We start from the raw sequence: 23,970 nt of genomic DNA, 5'->3' as shown, positions 1-23,970 counted from the left end.
CCAATTACATTTTTTGGTATTTTGAATATTTTATCATTTTCTATATTTTGCTTTATATATATAGATTCTATTATTATATATGGATATAAACTAAAAAGGAAAATGATAATTTTAATGAATGAGGGACATATCTGAATTTGAAACTTGTACTAACATTTAGAAAAGAAAAGAAAAATTACTAAACATACAAGAAATCAGGAATCATAATAATTTTAATACTCATTACAAATAAATAAATATGGCATAAAAAATGTAATTAATTGAACTACAGCGTAACCCTAATCTTTTCTTCTTTTTAAAGTTAGTCTTGAACGATTATCGTGACGGAGCATGTTTGCACCACTAATGTAATGTTGCAAAACCACATTTTAAGCTCTAATCACTCTAGGTTCGTAGCTAACACTTGCACATAAAAAAGAAGTCATTTTTTTCAATAAAATAATTGGATTTTTTATTATTTATCATTCTACATTAAGATAAAAGAAATTTTCATTATGCCCGTTTGATCTAATCTAATTTTACCCTTATTTATTGATGTATGTTTTTTAACCCCCCCCAAAAAAAAAAAAAAAAAAAAAAACCGTTTTTATGAGAAAATTTAAAAAGCAAAGAAAGTAGACGAGGAAAACTTTTTAACCATCCAAACGAACGAGGGTGAAACAAAGCGGACGCCGCCGTAGCTTCGCTTCGCAGCAGAAACCTTCTTCTTATACACCCAGGCTCTCTCTCTCTCTCTCTCTCTCCAAACCCAATTTCAGCTCCGCCTTCGTCTCTGTAGCAAAGTTTTATTTTCCTACGTACTGATTTGTGTTTTCAACTTTTCATGGTTTAAGCAATTATACTAATTTAGTGACACAACATGACCTTTATATCTGTCTTTGCCAACAGATGGAGCAAATGGAGGAGCCAATTTTAGATGCCATATATGGTGGAGCTGTAAATTTTACTGACAATGGTGCAGAAGCAGAGTCTTTCAAGCATCGGGTTGATGAAATTTTCGTAAAAGTTGATAAGGTAATCGAAAGTTCTCTCCTTTTGTTTCATTCTGGCAGATAACACATTAACATGTTTCACACTACCTATGTAAGATTGTCTTCAAAATCGCAAATTTACCAATTTCTGATGAGTGATTGTTGAAGCTATACATCCAACCTTTTTGGGGCCGCTCCATATGTTAATTAGATACTGATGTGTTATGATACTTAGTAGAAATCATGTTGATTTTGAAGTTTAAAGATGCTTCTATGATTGTATTTGTTGGGTTGAACTTAAATTGGTAGTTGATTGTGAAGGTCCAGACCATTAATATTTTATAATGTTCTTGGTACCATATTTCTTCTGGCTTTTGCAGCTTGAGCAAAGAGTGAATGAGATAGAGCAGTCGAGTAAAAAACAGCCGAATGCATGTAAAAGTAGCTCAACTGTGAAGGATAAAGACAAACATATCCCAAGTATGAAGAAGCAGCAGCAGGATGCAGCATGTAGGGAAGCAGCTTCTGCAAAGAGAATGCAGGAACTTATGCGCCACTTTGGCACAATATTGCGTCAGGCAATAATTTCATTACCCATCTTGTTATGTTTTCCGCACGTGTGTGTATGATTCCCGTTTGAGATCTCAAGAACTGATTTTTCCTTTTTAGTTTCGTTTCTTTAAAATATTTGTGTTAGTACAAATTGATGTGCTGTTGAAAACATCTCTTCTATGTTGGAAGCAGGATTATCATCTTAGTATCATTCATTTGCACTGTAACATGATAATATGCACTGTCTTGGGACCCTTAAATAAATGCTTTTAGCTAAAAGTAGTGTATGTGTGTTTGTGTGGAGTTTCTGATCAGTGGGTTTCAAGTTAATTTTCTGATGTATCTTTGGCTATCAGATTACACAACACAAGTGGGCATGGCCCTTTTTGCAACCTGTAGATGTAGAAGGTCTTGGTTTACATGACTATTACAAGGTAAAGTTTATTGCAACCTGTAGATGTCAAGTATGAGGTCTTAATACAGTCTTCATAGGTTTGGCATGGATACTCCCAGGAAGAGTTCATGCATTTTCATGTATCATGTCTAACAAAGAACTTATGGGTTTGAATTTAATAATAATCCAGTAAATAATAATGTTATCTAGTCCCCCCAAGATTTGTGATCAGTGTCTTGGATGTTTTGGGGACTCAGTATGTTTTAAGGCATCAAATAGAGACCTTATATTGGTTCATATCTTGCCAATGGTCTCTTGGCCCAGTTGTTGGGCTATGCATGAGTGGTCAGTAGGAAAAGGCTAGATTCATCCGATGCATGAATTTTTTGGGTTTCAAACACTTACACAATAATTATTAACTATGCTAGTTCCCCTGCATGCTGTGACTTTGTTATTAAAGATCCTATCTACTGACTTCCGTCTGCTTGTTGTTTATTGCCTTGTTGCTCCTTGTATAATATTTCCAGTGTGTTTGGCAATTTTAGTACAATAGGAGAGAAGAGAAAAGACATGCGAGAAAAGATGAGGCTTAGTTTTGCTTTATTTTTATTTTTATTTGGAACAGTTTTGGAGAGAGTGAGGGCTCAAAGTTTTCTTCTCTTTCCATTTTCCTTCACATTTCATAATCCAAATGAGAAGCATTTCAAAATTCAACCTATCTAATGTTTCCCTCTTTTTCTAAATCCAAACACACTTTCCTTCCACATATGTGTACAAATAATATGTTTCGCGTTAATTTCTAGGTTATTGACAAGCCAATGGACTTCAGTACAATTAAAAACCAAATGGAGGCCAAGGATGGTACTGGATATAAAAACGTTCGGGAGATATGTGCTGATGTGAGATTAGTCTTCAAAAACGCGATGAAATATAATGATGAGAGAAGTGATGTTCATGTTATGGCCAAAACTTTGATGGCGAAATTTGAGGAGAAGTGGCTGCAGCTTCTTCCTAAAGTTACTGAAGAGGTATATCCCAACATGATGTGCTCTTTCTTGAACAGATAGTGTAATATGATTTGGGGTTCAGTAATGTTGTTTGTTTGGTATATAGAGATAAACTAAAGCATCTTGTTTAACTATTTTTTTGCTGATTTATGACTTCAAAGTAATATACTTGCAGGAAAAAAGGCTAGAAGAAGAGGAGGCTGAAGCACAGTTAAAAATGCAGCTTGCTGAAGAGGCTGCTCGTGCCAAAATGGCTAGAGATTTAAGTAACGAGGTGTTTTAGAAATCAACAACCTTCTTATATGCATATGATTAACATTGAACGGAAGCCTTTGTAGATATAGTTTATTTCAACGACTAAACTTATAATGGACTCCGTTATGATCTCTTGTTTTCAGCTTTATGAGGTTGATATGCATTTGGAAGAACTCCGAGAAATGGTTGTTCAGAAGTGCAGGTTGTTCAGTAACATTGTATCTTAGTTTAATATGTTTTACATCTACATGTTGATTCAATGAAATAAAAATTTATTTGTAAAATCTGTATTATTGATGTGTGTATGCATGCTATGGCCATGTGTGAGTGCATGTGGATAGAAAGAGCAACTCTGTTTGTTTTTGTGCATGAACAGAGTTGCATATGAATGCTTCTCCAGCAACCATATCTTATCTTGAGAACATTGTTTCAGAAAAATGTCGACTGAAGAAAAGAGAAAACTTGGGGTAGCCCTTACCAGATTGTCGCCTGAGGATCTCAGCAAGGCATTAGATATTGTTGCACAAAATAATCCAGGTTTCCAGGCTACTGCTGATGAGGTGGACCTTGACATTGATGCTCAGGTAATCATTTTCATTATTGATCATTCTCTAATTTCTCCTTTGTTCAGATTTCCTGTTCTTATACGTACATTGCTGGGTAACGAATTGTTGTTGACTGCGACAAATAATCTTTTGCAGACTGAGTCTACCTTGTGGAGGTTGAAGTTTTTTGTGAAGGATGCTATAGAAGTTCAAGGCAAGAGTTCGGCCAGCATGGGCGGCAACACCAATACCAACACTAATAACCACAACAGCGGCAACAAAACTAATAACAATCTCACCAATGCTACAAATAAGCGAAAAAGAGAGATTTCTGATGCTATCGTCAAAACTGCCAAGAAAAAGAATAAAAAGCCATCTCCTTGATCATGTCATGCGACTCATGCCATGGGAGAGCATTAGGTTGTATGTTTGGGAAAATTGTGAAGGCAATCGTGTTATAGGTGCTGTTTCTCAATACAATAACCAAAGTCTGCCTCTGATGGTGGTGCTCTGCCATGGTTGCCAGATTTACAGCAAATTGTAGACTAGGAGATCGCCTTTAGCACACTAAGCTTAAATAGTCAAAATTAGTGTGTCTATCTAATTAGTTTATCTTTTTTGAGTCTTTCTAATTTTCCTTTTGGTTTTTAAGTTGTCTAATCTAATTCCAATGTGGAAATTACAATTATTTCAAAATGTGAGGCCAGCTAACTTCAATAGTAGTAGCATGTGTGGCATGTTGATTTCGATATAATTTTTAACACGCAAATGAAGTTAAGATGAGCATGATAAACATTAAGGGCTCGTTTGAGAGTGATTTTAGATAGGTCATTTGAATCCTCTAGATAGACTTACAAAGTATTGGGCCATGCCTAATTCAGGTATATGTTATCTGTAGTGTGTGGACCCAAGGTTTAAAGTGCAGCAACATATTGACTAGGGGTGGGCACTCAAACCGGCGAACCGGAAATCCGAGCCGAACCAAACCCGAAAAAAACCAAGTTGACCAAAAAGTCAACAATCGGTCAAAAATCGAACTGGACCGGTTTGGACTAGTTTTGGATCCAGTTTTATGTCTTCAAAAATTGGACCGAGTCGAACCGAACCGGTCAAATTAAAAATATATATAATTTTAATATATATTTATATTTAATGCTATATTTTTAATTTCACAAAAAAAACTAATATTTATCCAAGTTCAATTTCAAAATATCTCTCTTTTCTAACTTTAATATTTATTTTTATATGAAATTGAATAATTTATTAATTTTCAAGTAAAAAAAATAATATTTCAGTTGAAAATTATATTAAAAAATAATTTTTATAATCCGATTCAAAACATGTCACACATACATGGTAGGCTCTCAAGCTTAAGCTCCGTCTTGTAAAAGTCTTTGATTATCACGTGCTCCAAATTTACAGCAGTAAAAGATTGAGGCAGTAGTAAAATTTCAACCCATCGTCCCAATTATTCTAATGCAAATTTCTAACTCTAAGGCCATATCTAACTCTTTGACATATCTCTCAAATGAAAAATTCAACGCATTCCGAACCTCCATATTTAGCATATACATATTTACATAAGAATAAATTGGAGCCCTCACACAATCTAATAAGAATAAAAATACAAATCCAATGAAATCATTGAGACTCAAACATGGGCCTTGTACACCAAGGGATAGGCGGTAGAAACTATCTCCACAAAATACACTTTTGTGTCAATATGCTGCGTACACCGGAGCATATAGTTTTTATAATATTAATATATGTAATATAAAGTAAAAAAAATTCAGGGGCCCTCAAAAACCATGTGCAGTTGCGCCACTAGCACCATGCCAGGGCTGCCCTTGAACATGATAACATTTGCAGAAGGTGCAATCCAACCAAAGGATTCCCTTAAGTCATACATATCTGTCGCTTCTGTTGGAGGATTCGACAAAAGGATGGAAAAATTTCTTAGATTAGGCAGAGGTGAAGAGAAAGTCTTTCTGAAGTTCTCTGGAAAGATGAGAGCCTGCACCATCCATAACAAACAAATAGAAAGAAGGAAACCATCAATACATAAGGAGTAATTGCACAGCCAACTTACAATGTACACACAAGCCATCTTTAGTTTTAGTTGACGGATAGAGAGGCCGGTTGATTGTTCATGCCTGTTGACTAGCCAGTCGATTGGCCCCCTCTATCTCATAGAAGAGGTAAGCCTCACATTGGCTATTTTCATCTAATTTAAATTCTAAATTGGTTATAAAAAACAAAGTAGGGGATAAATATGTAACAAAAATCGAAAACTCTTTAAAACCGAACTTGTCAAGCATATAGGCATAGATATAAATACCTTAAAATCAGGAACAGAGAGAAGTAAACTTTCGAGGAAACCAAATTCTTTAAGAAAATCTCTCAGCGCAGGAAAATGTTTCCATGGACCGTCGATGGTGCATAGCTCTTCGTCCCAAACGTCCCACAGTGCAATGCTGGCCCCTCTTAAATTTGGAGCTTTCACACAAACTTTGGAGTAGCTCACATAACCATTGAATTGTAAAGACAAAAGATTTGGAGTATCGATTGTGGCCTTCACACTTTCATGGCATCCAAATAAAGTAATCGTTTGCAAGTGCTGAGCATGAATGTTGATGTATTTCAAGTTATCCGATTGATTCAGGACAATCAAATCGAGCGGGAAATGCGCAGAAACGAAGGTAAAAGACTCAAGATTCACAGCTTCATGAACTATAACATTCTTAGCAGTGCAATGATTAAGCTCCAGGGATTTGAGACTGGTACTTGAAACGAAAAATAGGGAACACTGAAAAGAACATGAAGCTAGTGACAAGGACTCGATGGAAGGGCACTCCCGAATTAAGAACGTGATAGCATAATTTTCCAGGTACACACTTTTGAGGCACATGGTTTTCAAGGAGGGAAGAAGGCTTGTATATATAGTGGTTCCAGGCGCAGCTCTGTGGTAAAAAATTTTGATTCTCACGCACTCCAAATGTAGAGCAGTCAAAGATTTTGCATTAAGAAAGGTCCTCCGAGATATGCAGTAGTAAAAACACAACCCACCATCCCAAATATTCCAATGCCACTTACTAATTCTGAGGCTGATATCCAACTCTTTCACACTTCTCTCAAATGAAAAATCCAACCACTTATTTATAAGAGTTGCGTCTCTACGTAAGTAGCTTACCATGCGGATCTTCAATTTATCTAAGACATCTTTCTTCTCGTCTTTTTGACGATATTCCAAATACTTTGCCAAGATGTTGTTGACGAACCTTTTATGTCGAAGCAAGTTTTCGCTGTCAACGACGTGGTTGTGGTGATAATAATGGTCAGGGTGGCTGCCTTCGTCGAAATCTAGTGAGGGAAGGAGAGACCAGACACCTTCCCATTGTTTGGAAAGAAAGCTCATGCGGACTGCAGCTTTGGTGGGGAGACTTCGGAGAATCTGGTCGATAACAAGGTCAGGCAAGCAAGGCCTGTGTTTTGTGTTGACGGCCATGGCGTTTTTGGTTATGATCTTCTTGTGTTTGGGTTGCCCTGCGCACTCGTTTTCTCCTTCCAACGGAAGTACTAACCTTGAAGCAACAGAAACCCTAGTACGTACCTAGTTAAAATAGAAGTTTAAAAAACTTAGGGGTATATATATATATATATACAGGGCCGTCCCTGAGATTTTGAGGGCCCTGTGCGAAACTTAAATTAGGGCCTCGCATAATCTAATACGAAAATACTATAAAAATTTGCCATAACTTAATGTCATAAACAATTTTTTTTTTATAACTAAAATTCACCATCAATAAATATGCAATGAAAATCAGAAATTAAATTCATAAAAATTTAAATATTTTCATCAATTGTAGCATGTGATTCTCTAACAATGAATCTATCAAGAGCTACTCTTTGAGATTGAGTCAATTCCTCGATTTTTCTTTTTCTAAGCCGTTTTGTATATCCATAAACGTATTTTCTAGTAGGTGGCATGTTTAGATTATAAAGAAAAATTCCAAAACCCTATAACCTGGAAGAAAACCCCAACAAGAAATAGATAAATATTTCTACAAACTATATTCTCATACAACCAATCATCAACATGATAATAATTTAATAAAATAAGTCATGTAATATCAGTCCCGATCTCTTGGACCACAGGAGTCCAAGAGATTGTGGTCACCCACCGTTGGATATTAATCCAATGGTTCAAATTTTTTTTTTTAAAATGAGTGCAAGAGTGAGTGAATTTGTGGTGCTAGCCAGTAGAACGACATCAAGGAGCATCGAACTCGGGCCCTTTTGCCAAAGAGAGATGTGCTCCATCCAACTCCCCTGAATACGCTGTTCTGCAAATATCCAGACGCTATATTATATATACGATTCATATAATATTAATATATATATATAATATAAATAATTTTTTTTCGTGGGCCCTTAAGAATCGGGGGCCCTGTGCGGTGGCGCCACTTGCACCACCCCAGGGCCGCCCCGGTATATATATATATATATATATATATATGCGGATTGGAATTTACACTATTGGGCTTCTGGACCCCTCGATGAACCAGGAAACACAATTTTTTTTTATACTTTGTCAAAAGAAAGTTGAGTTAAAACACACAATCTCTTATGAGTTATTTACACAAACACCACTTGGATTTTTGGTGTTTATTTAACACAAATTTTGGAGAAAGTGGACTCTTGAGTGGGAGTAGATTCTCGAAGAACTAACCCAGAGCAAATAATCTCTTTTACCAATTATATACTCACACAATTTAAAAAATTCCAAAATTTTCATCTACTTTAATCCAACAATAAGGGCATTTTAATAATCAATTTGGTTTCAATTCCAATTCATATGAATACAAACAACTTCATTTCTATATGGAAGTAAACAACTTTAATGGAGATTGGGAATCTAACTCTCCACAATTCAATTCCATCTAATTCGATTATAGATTAGTAAATATGAAAAATCTTGAACTTATACTTGTTTAGCGTACGACCAATCAATGATTACGAATTATCTACAAATATGAGTTAAATCAATTTATTAAGATAATGTGTCAAGTTATTTGTACTTGAGTTCCAACCTCCTTATATAAATTATAATAATTTAAAATTTCAATATAAAAAATAATATGTGTATAGAAAAATTAATGAATCATCTACTCTTTTTTTTTTTTTTTAATGAAAGTTTAAAACCTAACAACATCTTTTCTTTGTCCATCAAAGAAATTTTTTTTTTTAACGAAATATATGATCCATTTAATTAGAATGAATGAAGCAGGTCAATCACAGCCGCCACGAGCACGTTGTACGGCCCAGACTCCATAGCTGCTGAGCAAACAAACAAGTAGACATATTGCAACCTCAGCGATCATCGTTTCTAACATATTCAACACCCAACCTAGACTTCAATATCAACCGATTGTTTTCTCATCGTACCTACAATTCTCACGTGTCCAATCAGACACCGCCAACGAAACCAGTAAGACCCGCACCGACTCACGCAATCACAACCCGGATTTTTACGCCGGGTTCAAAGCTGATTTCATAAATCCCCTTCACGTCCGTCACGAAACGGTCCACCAAGGCTGAGTCTTCAGCTGAAAGCAACTCCGCTTGGCACAGTGTTAGTACCCGACTTGTTCATCGGGTTTTGGGTTCACTTGAATTTGATTTTACTGATATTATTGTTGGTTTTTGGGTTCAGGTTGGGTTCAGTTTGTTGAAATTTGCGAATTTAATTGGCTCAATAATTGTTATTTGGTGCTCTGGGGCAAAAAGAAATGGATTTGGTAGCTCACTGTAAGGTAAAAATTAGCTTGATTGTTGTAGTTTAACTTCAAATTATGTGATTTGATAATGTGGGCATGGTATTTGGATTCTGAATTGGAGGGATTTTCAATATGGTCAAAGTTTGATGCTTCCCATTCTGTATAGTCAAATTGCTAGCTACAGTCTTTACTTTTTGTGTATTGTTGTTTGTTCTGTACGAATGCACATGCCATTATGTGTACTGTATGTTTTTTTTTTCCCCTATTTAATATGTGATTAACTTGTAGGGAAAGTTGGCATCTTTTCGAATCAAAGAGCTCAAGGATGTTCTGACACAGCTGGGTCTTCCAAAGCAAGGGAGGAAACAGGTGTGTTGTTAGATATATTTAATGGTTTGAATTCCGCAAGGGTAGTTTCCAATTGTTGTCTGTCTCTGTAGATTGGTGATTTATTAGCTTCTTCTTTCTTTATCTTCTTATTTGCTCATGAATTTAGTCACCTGTATGAATGTACTTTGAAAGGAATAGCTGTCTATGATGGGCTTTAACCATTGAGGCATGGGTGCGCATTCCAGTAGCATGCAATCTTGTTCTCTTTCATTTAGGAGAGATTTTCTGGCTAGTTGTACAATGCTCAGTTTTGAAATATGTGTCGGCCAGTGTTGCTTTGCATCTATAGGATACTGCACTGCCTTTGTGCTATGTCATCTTCCAATACCCAATTCCAACTGACTTGGAATAGTTTCTTTTGAGTTATTGAAAAACGTGTCGTGCAAATCATTTATTTTTGTTGCTCATATATTTCTACATTCTTGCATCGACGTATGTTTTAGATTTTGTTTAGTCAGCTTGTGCTTGTAGATCTCAATCAGAAATCTTGTAGCCACTTATTTAGGTGATTGATGGAAAAATTTAAGGTAGTATACTTTAATTTTTTTATGTTTTCAGTTATGCTTAACAGCATGTTGAGCATCGTTGATCCAAAACCTCCTGGCTCGCATATATCCATTGAGTGATGTAATGTTTCTGTTTCATCTATTTTTGTTAGTATAGTTACATGGGGTAAACCGTCTATTGTACTTCTCTTTCCTGTGCAGGATCTGGTCGAGAGAATCTTAGCATTAGTTTCAGGTGAAGAAAGTAAGTTCTTCAAATACGTCATCGTACACGCCATTAATTTCATATTCAGTTTCCTTCTGTCGTCACTGGCCCTCTTGCCAAACTGCATTATTTGACTATGAATACCACCCAAGAAGTAGTACATCCTAGTGGCACATATAGCTGTTTAGGTTAGGCGTTTAGCATAATAGTCTCCAGGCTGTTTAAAATTGCAGACTTAGTTCTTGATAATTGAACAAATTCAGACTCAAGTCCATTGTTCATTTATGCACTGAATGCTTCATAAGAAATCAGATTGATTGTCATGTATATGGTTCTGTGCAGCATCCAATACACGGCATTTGTCAAAGGAAAAATTCATTGAGAAGAAAGAAGTAGCAGAAATAATTAATGAAGCTTACAGGTGCACTTTATGTTAGTGTTCTTGTATATGTTTTGCTTGTTAAGATTTCGTTTTTCGTTTTTCTAAGTTGTGACTTTTTTTTGGGTGGGGGGTGTTTGAATCCTTCATGTGCCTTCTTCTAAACCTTGTATCCTTTTCTTTGTGTTTGGAAATTTAGTTATTTTCTCCTCTCTATTTCATGGTCTTTTGAATTGTTATATCTGTTGTCTTGTCCAGAAAAATGCAGATTGTACCGTCAACTGATTCTGCTTCAAAAGAACAGAGTGGTTCAGATACCTGCAGTGTGAAGCCTAAAAAGGAAGTTAAGAATTTTAGTGATACAAATGCGAAGATTTGCTGCCCCTGTGGAAGTTCTTTGTCTACTGAGGCAATGATACAGGTTTTGTAGCATGAAAATTATCTTATGTTCTGCCCTCGATGTTTCTGAATGTGAATGTTGTTTGAATTTTAATAGGAATTAGTTGTGGATGTTTGTGTATTTCTCCCATCTGTGTTTTCTCTTTGAAATTCTGCATAGCGCATAGTTATGGGCCATTGTATTATCTATTTGTGAATTGTAAATATCACATAGGTCATTTGAATCCTCACTAGATTGACTTACAAAGTATTGGGCCATGCCTAATTCAGGTATATGTTATCTGCAGTGTGTGGACCCAAGGTGTCAAGTGCAGCAACATATTCACTGTGTTATTATTCCAGAGAAAACAACGGATTGCAATCTACCAGTCCGGCCTCTCTTCTTCTGTGAAATGTGTCGTCTCAAACGTGCAGATCCGTATGCATCCTACTTTTATCAATTTGAAATTAATTGAGTCTTTATTCTGAAAGGATATATAAAGTTGCAGTTGCACAGCTTATTTTGTAGTTTTGTTACCTGGGGTATACTTTAGGATTGGTTTGCAAGTCGTAATTGAATAGTTTGAAACAGGCATTACTTGTGTTCAGTATGTCTTAAATTCCTAATTCCTAGATTAGGAAGGTTATTTGATATGAACACGACTATTCGTTCAATTTTATACACTTATATTGGAATTTTAGGTTCAATGTGGTAAGACTTTCATTTATTTGTTTATTTTTGTGGGTGAGCTCATCCTATTTCTTTTTTCATTTTCCGTTCCCCCAAATGAGGGGTGGTTGATATTTTTGCATATGTCCCAACATGCAGTTTTTGGGTGAATGAGGTAGATCTACTATCTCCGGTGAAATTAGTGGCTTCAAATATTCCAATTGATGGGTAACTTTCCGTCTGCCTATCTATCTCTCTGTCTCTCTCACACACGCACACATTAAAGCTGAATTTGTCTAGAATTATACTTTTCTTTGCATATCAGTGCAACACACATGTTCTTTTCCTGCTCATAGATGTTAAATTCCAGTGCTAGTAACAGAGCCTTTTGTTCTTAACTGTTTAATTTGTTCAGCAGTTGCAATATTCTTTATGCTTGTTAAGTAAGGAGTCTGGTATATTTTGAAAAATATGATTTATCAATGTTTTCAGTGCAAATCCTACTCAGAATGTGGAGAAGACATTTCAACTTTCCAGAGCCAATAAAGATCTTCTTCAGGATAATGAATATGATGTTCAGGTTTGTTTCATTTTGGACAGTGTGGTAAATGATTTTATTGATAAGTTTTGGTCACTTGTTGAAGATTTACTTTGAAAATTAGATACTGATAAGTGGTACCTATATATTGTACAGGCTTGGTGTATGCTTCTCAATGATAGTGTTCCATTTAGGATGCAATGGCCACAGTTTGCAGATTTACAGGTCAACGGTATGTAATTTGGTGATCCCTTTCCATTAATTGGCGATAAATGATTTGTACCTGGACAGTTGTTTCTTACTTTCTTATTAAAAAAAATTAATTGAGGTGTACCTGTACAGTCAAATAGTTGTAGATACACGAGAACACATATACGTAGCTACGCTAGCTATCCTCTACTCATGTGCCCAAGAAATAAACTAATGATGTTTACTGAGTTCAGCTGACATTTAGGGCAGTTTGGATGACCTGGGAATTAAACTTTTGCACTAAGGGCTGGCCTGTCCTACTATTGTTCTTGCCTTGTTTATTTTCATTAAAAGTAAATGAATCCCCAATTATCAACTAACATTTTGATTTGTACCCTATTTACAGGTATGAGTGTTAGGACAGTTAATAGACCGGAACATCAATTGTTAGGTGCTAATGGTCGTGATGATGGAGCATTAGTGAGTCTATTACTTCTGCTTTTTATTCGTTGATATGTTTGTTAATATCATAATCTGAGGCATTTCACTTGTAATTCTTGCTTCGTTGTTGATAGAGGTTAAGGCTCAAGTATGCGTATATTTTCTGCATGACCATGCGTTCCATCCTTCATTTTGTTGTTAAGTTCTAGAATATTTTGTTTATACATCTTTCATTGTCGTGAACTTTGATTGTGGCCCCTCTGGTGGTGGTTCAAGAATTTTTACATATTATAAAGTTTTTTGCTTCAGTATCTACTTTTTTAGAAGTATAATTGGGTCCTTTCATTGTAAGAAAATATGTTTCAGTTTAATTTCAATTAAAAAAATTATTTTATCTCAGATCACATTATGCCTTCGGTATGGAATCAATAAGATTTCATTATCAGGGTGTGATAAGCGTGCTTTCTGTTTTGGTGTCAGACTTGTAAAGCGACGTACAGTTCAGCAGGTACATCACTGATTCTTCATTTAAATTTCTTTGACAGAATAATTAAGTCATGGAATTTATGATGGCAAGTGCAGCTGGTTAATGCACTAGCTACTCAATAGGTTTTGCTGATGGTACTTGTGCATGCATGCAATGAACATCTATCTCTAATCTGCTGTCCTTGGCAATTGATTCTAGCGACACGGATTATAAAATTTAAAAAGTACGTACATGAAAGGTCCCATAAGCATGAACATACAAATATCTTTAATGGGACCAACCTGGAATCAAGGAAACATTGTTGATCCATGACATCAAATCTGAAAATTGTGAGAATTCTTTGCCATTCAAGTACAAAGTATTAAAATTCTGAGAAATGACTCAAGATGTTGAAAGAAAGCTACAAATCTGGATTGCATCTCATCTCACCAACTGCATTTCTCCTTTACTCCTCAAGGTTCTCAACTTGATTCCTAAAGAAGAAGATGGGGAGCTTTTTGAAGATGCACTTGCGCGAGTTTGTCGTTGCATTGGTGGTGGGCCTGCTAAGGCACCCGAAGATAGTGACAGTGATTTGGAAGTGATTTCAGACTCAGTATCAGTAAATCTCCGATGCCCTGTAAGTGATGGTTGTTTTCTTTTGACTTTGTTGTAGTCTGTAGTTGCATGTGCTTGTTAATGCTGTTCTACTTCTTGTTATTCCTGCTTTGGGTCTTAGGGATGTCCTATCTGGTCATCCGACCCTACCACGCACGCATTTTCTAAGATTATCTGCCATTACATCCACACACTGACAAGCCTTTTCAACCGGTCGGCCCAATCCATTGTATGAGCCCAAAACCAGCATTGGTCCATTGACCAGTCAACAGGTGGGGACAATGAAAAAATATAAACAACCACCCTAAGCCACGAGCTGCAAGTCACAGCCCATGGTTGCAAAGTCACGGTTTATGTTCTTTGGTCGTTTTGTTCTGGCTTATCTATATCATTTAAGTTAATTTCTGAAAAGTATCAGTGAACTTAGTGTACATAGAGCCATGTTTCTAGTGTAGAGCTCATAGATAATGCTGCATATGGGGTAATGTTTACATGTAACAATCAGATGAGTGGCTGTCGAATGAAGGTAGCTGGCAGATTCAAACCTTGCGTCCACATGGGTTGCTTTGATCTTGATACTTTTGTGGAGCTAAACCAACGCTCTAGGAAGGCAAGTTATACAATATAGCTGTAAATTGTTCTTTTTTATTCTTTACAAATTTACACATATGAGCAAGTGTTTATTATGGTTGCAGTGGCAATGCCCTGTATGCCTCAAGAACTACTCCTTGGAGGACATCATCATTGACCGCTACTTCAATCGCATTACAATGATGGTAGTTCCTGTAGCAAACATTATCTGAGTTTATGTAGTTTCTGTGAAATCTTATGGAACCAGAGACATTTCTTACTGTTTATCTGGTGGACAGATGCTAAAGTGTGGGGAAGACATAACAGAGATCAATGTGAAGCCAGATGGTTCTTGGAGTGCAAAGACCAAAGGTGAGTTTAGTGATCTTGCGCAATGGCATTTGCCTGATGGATCTTTATGTGCTGGTATGAATTTGGAAACCTCAAGGCAGTTCAAGCTGGAATCTTGTACAAACGAACATAGTGGATTTATGCATAATCCTTGTGGGGTTACGGAAGTTAGTGGACATCAGCATGGCCCATTAGAGGAAGAGTTTGAGGTTTGCAGTCAAAATGTGATAACAATGAGCAGCAGTGCCACAGGAAGTGGTAGAGATGATGAAGGTATGAACCAGAACTGCAATGTCTCCGCCAACGATGACAACGAAATCAACTCAGCTTCTCGTAATTTTGACCCAACATTTGCAATTATGAACGGTGGTTCTGCTCAGGCTGGGAATGCTGATATCATTATTCTTAGTGACTCTGAAGAAGAAGATGTCCACTTGGTTTCTCCTGGAACTGTCTACAATACTTTGCCAGTAGGTGGCAGTGGGTGTTCTCTGTCTGTACCTCCTGGCTTTTCAGGCTCATATGCACAAGATCCAGCTCTGAAAGTGTGTGCAAGCTCTTCTTTGGGTCTCTTTAATGAAACTGGAAATGATATTGGGATGTCTCAGTATCCATATCCTTCAGGCACTGAAGCAGATCCTGGGTTCCAGTTATTTGGTACAGATTCAGATATTTCAGATGCTTTCATTGATTTGGAGCAGACAGAAGTTGCCCGTTCAGCTCCAACAAATGGTAACACATTGGTCTTGGAGGAAATTCTAAATCCAAGCAGACAGGTTTTAAACTCGTCTGGTTCCCATGCCAATGCTGACTTGGATAACAGCTTGGTTGATGATCCTTTGGCCTTTGTTAGTGAGGACGGCTCACTACAAAATTTTCTTCCAACTCAGCCCTCTGGTTTGTTGGAGCAATCTGATTCTGGACAACATCCTCCAGATTCAAATGGAATTAATACTGAGGATTGGATGTCTCTTAGACTTGGTAGTATCGGTGAAATTGTCCCCAATGATATTGAGGCCTGCACTGAATCTGCAAGGACAAATGAACTACGTTTGAGAAACCAATGTGGATCAGATAAAGGTAAATTCATCTATTTAAACAAGATTTTACTCGAGGATGAAATGCGTAATCTTGTTGTTTTGTGACTTTTGTCTGATCATAATAAACATTGCCCATATTTTCAATCATAATCTTGTAGTTCATCTTGATCTTTAAGGGGCCTGGACGCCCCTAGAAATTTAATGGCAAAGTTATGGTGATTAAGGCCTTGTTAGATTCTTTTAATTGCTTTACTTGAATGTCCACTAATTAAGGAATTGTGATGGAAGACCAATGTTGACCGAGGTTATAAAAATATGGAGATTTCGATATTTTTAACATTTATTGAGGCTGATCTTTCTTATTATAAATCCTTTGCAGTTGCTTTAGTTAAGGGTCTAAATAATGGAGCTCGGTCAAAAAGAGAAAATTCAAGGAAATTTTCCGATGGACCTTTCTCCTTTCCTCGTCAGCCAAGGTCTGTAAGACAACGAGTGTGTCTATCGATAGAGTCCAACTCTGAATAGAAAAGGTTGTTGCTTACATAAGGTGCATAATTCAATTTTCAAAATTTGCTTGGATTGTTGATGCTGAATGTGGGTTTTGTCTCATATTTCTTTTTTATACAGGAGAAGCAAACATCTTCATTTTTGTAAATTCAAGGTTTCAGCCATGTGCAAAGCCGATTGACCGCAATGTTAGTTGTTATAACCTCTCATCTCACTAATCTTATTGGCAGCTCTTGAACCACTTTATTTTGTGGTGAGCTATAACTTCCAAACCTTGCTGTTCATTTTCCATTATATCCTAATATTTCAAGATCAGGGATCATATGTATCATTGTGTACGACAAATTTTGGCATCGATAGTGTTGATTTTAACATGTTCATGTGAGAATTACTAAGGGGTGCATCTAAAAGTAGAAGTCAGCTGATTTGCATGTCCCTGCATGCGACGTGCTTGTTTGGACAAGCCTAAAACCAGATGCATTTTCTGACAAATTTTTTTTTCTCTTCTCAGGTAACTGTATTCTCTTTTCTACTTGGTGATATTGTTGAAGGTGCAGGTTCGACTTGCTCCTCCTGCAATGATTTTGCACTGAAAATACCATTTTATACAACACAATCAATCTCTATCCACCAATAATTAACAATTGGGCATAGTGCAAGCTTCACCCCTGTAACTTATTCAACGGTGCTCTTTATGTGCCACCATGACCAACAAAGTGTAAAACATTTGGATGTTTTAGCATGCAAACGATGTATATGTAAAGAGAAAGTTTTGATCTGTAGGGTTGTCAGTTGTGGAATGCATTCTTACTGACTCGTAATATTTTATGCTTTTATGAGAGTAGTAGTGAGGGATGAATTCAATGGGGAAGCATTGTGCTGGTTAAGTCGTAGGTCTTGTAGTTATAGTTATGATTGCAAAATTCCGCCTATGCGTATTTGATTCCGCAGTAGATACACGCCTAACCTTTTTCTGCTGCAGCAACTTTAGAGTTTAGAAAGAAACGGGAAGAAGAGATGGATGCCACCAAGAGGGGGAAGTATGCTAGAATGCCCATGGTTAATGCAAGTGTTAACTGTTTTAAAAAGAGAATTCTCTCTACTCTGCATGTTTATGCAATATGGCAGTTCTAATTTTACCGTGCAGCTATATTGTGAGTTTGAATTTGTAAATTTGTATTACGAGCAGAGTGAATACAGGGACATCTTTGAAAAGCAGCACCCTGATTGAATTGGACTGCAGGAATTTGGCTCTGAATTTAATTTGGTATTATTGTCCACTTTCCATGTTCTGTTCCTCCTTACTTGTTTATCCTTTTTATCTCTTGCATATATAAGACCAAAAAAAATTAACCGAAAGAAAAAGAGGAAAGAAACAAGGGTGAAGCTGAAGAGCAGTGTAATAGAGATGACATTATTTCCGGCTAAACTTGGCCTCGGGCGCCAGTCAAACAGTGAACCCAAAGAAAATTCAACTATTCAATCAGCTTAAGCATTTATATATTGAAATTAGAATTATATATTTTAACCAACCATGTATACATATATGGCATATCTATTAAAATAGTTAGACTATAAAAACTAAAATAAGTTTGACATAAACATCGTATGTGTCAATGTCACACATCTATAAACTATGACTCTATCCCAACACACAAATCTAAGTACAACGGTAGAATTTTCATAATCTTCACCAGCATGCATATGTGACATGGTAGAGGCCTTGGTCTTCTCCAATGAGCTTTTGAATGCAGGCAAAGGAACATTTATCAAGGGCAGCGCGGGGGGTCAATGGAAAGATAAGAGAAACAAATGATGGAAAAAATGAAATGGGAGGATGACTTCATGGCACCAGAAAATGTAAATTATGAGAGAAGAGAAGGCAATGGATATGAGTATATATACAGTACAGTGCACACCATGTTGTGGGATTGGTTGTATTGGAGAATACGAATTATGGATCATAACTCATATTTTGCACCATTTTTCTTTTCTTTTTTAAAGATTTGTTTCCTAGTTAAACCTGAAACATATCCTTCAAATTAACCAAAGCCAAGGAAGGCATTTAACCTCTTACTTTGCATCAAATCCACCCACTGCACAGAAGATCAACTTGTTGCACCTAAAGATTTTTTTTGGACAAAGAAGCTTTCATTAAAAAACAGAAAAGGCATACAAAAGGATACCATCCTGAACAGCTAAAAGAAACTCAGGGAAAAAAACTAAACTCACAGAGTCTAGTAACCAGTTTTCTCCCACTAAGACAAAAACACTGAAAACAAAAATTACATTTAAGGGGGACTAGGAAGTCCATCAGAAGCCAGAACCCGCACCAGGGACGGAGGTGGCTGATTAGCCCATCCTTGCGGACACACCGCCCTTAATCCTATCGCCGCCGTCACGTGAGCGGCGCGATTTGCACCACGAGGGATCCAACACCATTCCACGTCAGAGAACCCTGCACTTAGGCGTCTGATCTCATCAAGCAAAGGGAGAATGGTCCAGGCCTCCGTGCATACATTACCTTTGATATTATCAATGAGGACTTTTGAGTCTGATTCCATCTCTATCTTTGAGTAACCTCTCAAACTTGCGCATCTTAGAGCCTCGATAGCTGCTTCAGTTTCTGCATTCAGTGCACTATTACAACATCGTTTACTAGCAAAACCATAGCAGAAATCCTTATTATGATTCCTCATCACCACCCCCAATCCTGCCTCATGGTTTTTCCAAGCCGCATCGAAATTGACCTTAATTGCACCGTTAACAGGGGGTTTCCAAATATCAGTGGGTTGGGAGAAAACACCAGCCCCGTTTCTGGTGGAGATTGCATGACGCCTCAGCACATCAAATTCCTCTGCTGCTGAGGCCGCCCGTTCCACCACACATCTGGGATCGATTGTAATGTCCTCAAAAAGAAACTTGCACCTTGCTTTCCATATCTCCCACGAGATAAAACTAACCAAGGACAAAACCCATACTCTTTCGGATTTGGAAAACATCTGACTATTTAACAGTCCAGTGAACCAGCGATCCACACAAATTGAAAGGTAGAAAGGCATTACCTGTTACCATTTCAACTTTCTATCACTAATGTCACTATTTGACCCCGAAACTTTATAGCCTTACGAAATCCACACAAATTGAAATTTAGTACGGAGAGGTCAAATAAGGAGACAAATCATGCACTAACAAAAACCCTGGTGTCTAAGGAATCCCTGCGGAAGGTAACAATAATCTTTGAAGAATATGATTTATGGATCATGATTATCTTTGGATGACATTTATGGATCATAAGATGATATACAATGCACCATTTCTATTTTTTTTTTAAAGATTTGGTACCTATTTACACCTGAAACATATATATCCTTTCAAATGAACAAAAGCCAGGAAAGCATTTAATTTCTTATTTATGCCACAAAATTTCAGACCCTTAAAATTTCAACCAAAATTCGGTTTCGAGCTCTATCAAAGAAATGGAATTTGAGCACCATATTAAGGTTATATTTTGAGAAAAAGGAAAAAGAAAAAAAGGTTTAGTAGTCTTTTAGGATGTGCAAGTTTTGGCTAGTTTTTCAAAAATTTCCCTTAATATATTTTTCCCTCTCAACTCCACCCATCTTATTATGTCGTGAACTTCACTGAAGCTCAACTTGTTCAATTTCTTGAAATTCAATGTACTTGTGACCGTTTAACCCTCTGAATTTTTCATTACCAAACTCACTATTTGAACCAAAAAATTTTTTTGGGTCTGAAATTCATGTTGTATTCATAAAACCCCAAAACAGGGAATAGAGATACAAACAGAAGGCTAAAGCCATGAGGAGCCAACAGAACACAAGAACAAACTAACAAAAGCAGGGTCAGACATAGCTAGATTCCACCGGAGCCTAGAGCAACAGTCCCTACCCATCAAACTAGCTACTAATAGGAATTAAAACTAAACAGCAGATGCAACATGAGGTGGACAAGGCAAACCATCAGAAGTTAACACCCCAACGAGGGACAATGGTGGTCTGTCGACCCAACTTTGCAGTTCCATAGCTCTGTTACCCATCGACGCCGCTGCATGAGCTGCACGATTTCTAGGCACCCATGACCAAGTCACCTCTTCGAAGCTCGAAACCACAACATGTATTTCGTCAATAAGAGGAAGGATAGGCCAGGAGTTGTTACCATGATTTCCAGTAATGCCATCTATTAACACCTTGCAATCTGTCTCCAAGATGACTTTCAGATAACCCCTGTTTTTAGCAAGATGTAAAGCACAAAGAGCTGCTGCCGCTTCTGCACTAAGAGATGAAACACATAAAAGTAGGGAAGCCAGACCACCACACCATTCCCCAGAGGAATTACGAGACACAATGCCAATGCTGCCCTTCATTGTGTGCCAGGAAACCAAGAACCATCAAATAAGTTGAATTTTAAAAAAAATTTAACACCTGTTAAAACCACATTGATTATAAGGAGGAGCTCCTCCTCAATTTAAGGATCCATATGAAAATCCACAAAAAGAAAAAAACACAAATTGAAATTTAAAGAAATAATTCACTCTAGCCAACTTGAGTGCAGAGTGGAGAGCATATCCACTCTAGCTAACTTGACTAAAGGCCATGTCTGCTCCCTTATGCACTTTCTAAAACTATATTTCAATTTTAATATTGTCTTTATTTGATATGTGAAATGATAGAGTTCGCGTTTTGTATAGCTTGCATGGTTTTCTCCAATGACTCTTTGAATACAGGCAGAGGAACTTTTATCAAATGATGGAATGGAAGCCAACATTATTCGCACGTGGTTAATGGACAGAGAACAAAAAGAAATGATGAAAAAGATGAAATGGCAAGAGGACTTCATGAATGGCTGGCTGATAAGTGTACCAAAAATGAAATGAAAATGATGAGAAACTAAGCTAAGATGAATCTCTTTTATATGCATACATCTATGTCTATGAAAAGAGATATGCCAAAGTTTTCTTGAGTAAAAAGAAATTGCCAAATTTGATAGTTTTCTTTTATAAAAAAAAAAAAAACATACATGTTTTTAATTAAAATCGAAAGCATTTAATTAATTTTGTAGTTACCAAAAAAAATAAAAATGAAATTGACAATAAAGACCCAATTATTTTTTAAACTTATGGCTTAAATTAATGAACCTAGTTGAATCAATTAGGAAATTGACAAAATACATGGTAGAAAAAATTGATATGTAAAGTCAATTGTTACTTTTGAATCTAAAAATGTAAGACGAGTGATATTTAAGTGATGTTTTGATCCACTTTATAAAGTTGTGTTAATTACATATTTATTGTTTCTTTTATGTTACAATTGTGGATTTGAGTTCATATGATATTTTTAGAGTTAGCAACTCTCTCTTATATCAGTATATTTAGCCAATTTATACCATAATTTCTATAATAAAGAAAAGGGGAAAAAATTGTAATAAAAATAAGCTTCTCTATTATCTCGCTTGTCATTTTACCTATTTGCTTTAGCAATGTTTGGGCAGATGATTCTTCTACCTAACAATGTATAAATCTGTATGTTACTTCTTTGGGAACTATGAGGGTGATATAAGCACTTCAAACGCTTCCACTTTGCAAGTCTTGAGAGCTGCAAAAGAACGGTGCGCTGATTGTTGATATCTGATATCTCACTTCTTCTGAAAGGTCACCATGCAAAAGAATGCTACGGCTCGACTAACTATACCGACGAACGTTAGGATGATTATACAAAGATTCCAATCATGAAGATTATAGCCACTTTTCAAAAGCGACCCGCACCGCGTTATCAGCCATACTCCAGAATACCTGTAGAAAAAAAGGGAATAGTAGATAATCCAGATCAAAATAACAATTCAGAACAATCTACAAGTGGTTATTGTTATAGTTACTAAATTTTTCTATTTCAGTTATCGGATTTACAAAATTAAGACTCCTACATCAGCAGAGTGCTAGATTAAGGGGTAAACGTTTTCACTTTCAGTAGGTAATAGAATTCTGATCACTTTTTCAGATATAGGGAAATTGGCGCAGTACCTTTCAGCATTTGCAATCACAAATGCTTCTAAAGCCCACCTAGGATAGCAAAATTTAGCTAAAATCTTTAGAAATTCACTATCTTGTGGCCGTGTTGCTATAAGAGTCATCACAACTGGAAGAAGGACTGACGACTGCAAAGAACAGCAGTTTGTCAGTAAAATATCAATGGAATGTGAAAAACTAAATGAGCAGTTGACAATCTTTTAATTGAGCACAGAACAACATATCCTTCCAGTGTGTAAAGCCTACAAGTGGAAGTGTGATAATGGTTAAGACTTCTCAGACAACCACACACGCAGTGCAGCCATAATCTGATGCTTTGCATTGAATTCCTAGAGAACACACACACACACACACCTACCTACCTAACTTCTGCACCACACATCCCCATCATCCCAGGATTATCAAGAATCAAGAAAGTCCCCTTTTTTTCTTCTTCTAGATTATGCTTCAAGTTTCAGCTTATGAAATTAAGATTGAACCCACAGAAAACCCAGTTCGAGATTTAGACAAAATTAAACAAATACAACAAGAAATGAAAGATTAACAGAGATTCAGGCAAAATCAAAAGCAAAGAATTTTTCCAAACAAAGTAATAAAAGAGAGAAACATATCATACCATCAGAGACATCAACTCCTTCTGAAGCCTACAACAGCATTGAAACAAACCAAGTTTAGTTGCGAATTGAATGATCTCGGGATCCAAACAGCGAATCCAAGAAAAGGACTGACCTTTTTGAAACGGAGGTGGTGTTGACGGGGATGGGAGAAGCAGGGGGCTTTTTCTGAGTAGTTGCCGGTGTTTGGCGCTGACGCTGGGGCTTTTTCTGAGCAATCCATGCACAAACTGAAGCAGAAGCTCTGCTAAACTGGAAAATCAGTTTAAGTTCTTCTTCTTTAACATCATGGACTCTCACTAGCAGCAGAAGCAGCCCTTGCAACTGGACTGGAATTCAGTGCAATGAAGCTGGCAGCATTGTTGAAATAAATTTGGTGGATTCTGGCCTTGATGGAACACTCAACAGGTTTGACTTCTCTGCCTTTCCTAATCTCTCTTCTCTCAATGTCAATTACAACAGTCTTATAATAAATGCATTTTTTTTCATTTTTCTGTAATCTGCTCTATAAAAAGAAATGAACGGCAGTTGTTTGTTGTATTGTATAAGAGGTTTGCACAA

The 23,970-nt window shown here is 36.7% G+C and overlaps 4 protein-coding genes and 1 long non-coding RNA gene across 10 annotated transcripts; 2 read left to right on the top strand and 3 right to left on the bottom strand.

Annotated features, from left to right (window-relative positions):
- LOC18786654 (transcription factor GTE1) lies at window positions 306-4,475 on the top strand. Of its 2 annotated transcripts, XM_007218055.2 has the most exons (9): window positions 306-797; window positions 889-1,014; window positions 1,352-1,549; window positions 1,880-1,957; window positions 2,721-2,945; window positions 3,100-3,198; window positions 3,323-3,381; window positions 3,613-3,763; window positions 3,881-4,108. In XM_007218055.2, exons 2-9 carry the CDS (start codon window positions 889-891, stop codon window positions 4,106-4,108), a joined length of 1,164 nt encoding a protein of 387 aa, XP_007218117.1. In that variant the 5' UTR covers window positions 306-797. The 2 variants fall into 2 exon arrangements, with proteins under 2 accessions (XP_007218117.1, XP_020414211.1); XM_020558622.1 differs by lacking the exon at window positions 1,880-1,957 and having other exon boundaries at window positions 3,881-4,475.
- Window positions 5,514-7,229, bottom strand: LOC18786284 (putative F-box/FBD/LRR-repeat protein At5g22610). The gene is made up of 3 exons (XM_020557420.1): window positions 6,915-7,229; window positions 6,063-6,530; window positions 5,514-5,738 (listed from the first exon to the last, which is right to left on the bottom strand). Exons 1-3 carry the CDS (start codon window positions 7,227-7,229, stop codon window positions 5,514-5,516), a joined length of 1,008 nt encoding a protein of 335 aa, XP_020413009.1.
- LOC18785822 (E3 SUMO-protein ligase SIZ1) lies at window positions 8,978-18,029 on the top strand. 5 transcript variants are annotated; one of them, XM_007219673.2, is made up of 19 exons: window positions 8,978-9,356; window positions 9,438-9,537; window positions 9,790-9,870; window positions 10,599-10,641; window positions 10,945-11,023; window positions 11,240-11,402; window positions 11,668-11,798; window positions 12,189-12,257; window positions 12,522-12,609; window positions 12,724-12,799; window positions 13,163-13,236; window positions 13,598-13,705; window positions 14,142-14,303; window positions 14,787-14,891; window positions 14,977-15,057; window positions 15,151-16,282; window positions 16,622-16,772; window positions 16,870-17,002; window positions 17,261-18,029. In XM_007219673.2, the coding sequence occupies exons 2-17, from the start codon at window positions 9,514-9,516 to the stop codon at window positions 16,765-16,767; spliced, it is 2,562 nt and encodes an 853-aa protein (XP_007219735.2). In that variant the 5' UTR covers window positions 8,978-9,356; window positions 9,438-9,513; the 3' UTR covers window positions 16,768-16,772; window positions 16,870-17,002; window positions 17,261-18,029. The 5 variants fall into 5 exon arrangements, with proteins under 5 accessions (XP_007219735.2, XP_020413111.1, XP_020413113.1 ...); XM_020557522.1 differs by having other exon boundaries at window positions 8,979-9,356; window positions 16,870-16,937; XM_020557524.1 differs by having other exon boundaries at window positions 8,979-9,356; window positions 16,622-16,789; window positions 16,870-16,937.
- On the bottom strand, window positions 20,693-21,136 carry LOC18784793. Its single transcript, XM_007219442.1, has one exon. The coding sequence runs from the start codon at window positions 21,134-21,136 to the stop codon at window positions 20,693-20,695; it is 444 nt and encodes a 147-aa protein (XP_007219504.1).
- Window positions 22,508-22,833, bottom strand: LOC109947004. Its single transcript, XR_002270012.1, has 2 exons — window positions 22,790-22,833; window positions 22,508-22,561 (listed from the first exon to the last, which is right to left on the bottom strand). It is a non-coding gene; the product is annotated as an uncharacterized LOC109947004 (long non-coding RNA).

This window comes from Prunus persica, chromosome G2 (genome assembly GCF_000346465.2).
Source record: "Prunus persica cultivar Lovell chromosome G2, Prunus_persica_NCBIv2, whole genome shotgun sequence".
Classification (NCBI taxonomy): Eukaryota; Viridiplantae; Streptophyta; class Magnoliopsida; order Rosales; family Rosaceae; genus Prunus; species Prunus persica.
The sequence above is the reverse complement of the archived record's forward strand: the minus strand, read 5'-3'. Positions and strand labels throughout refer to the sequence as shown.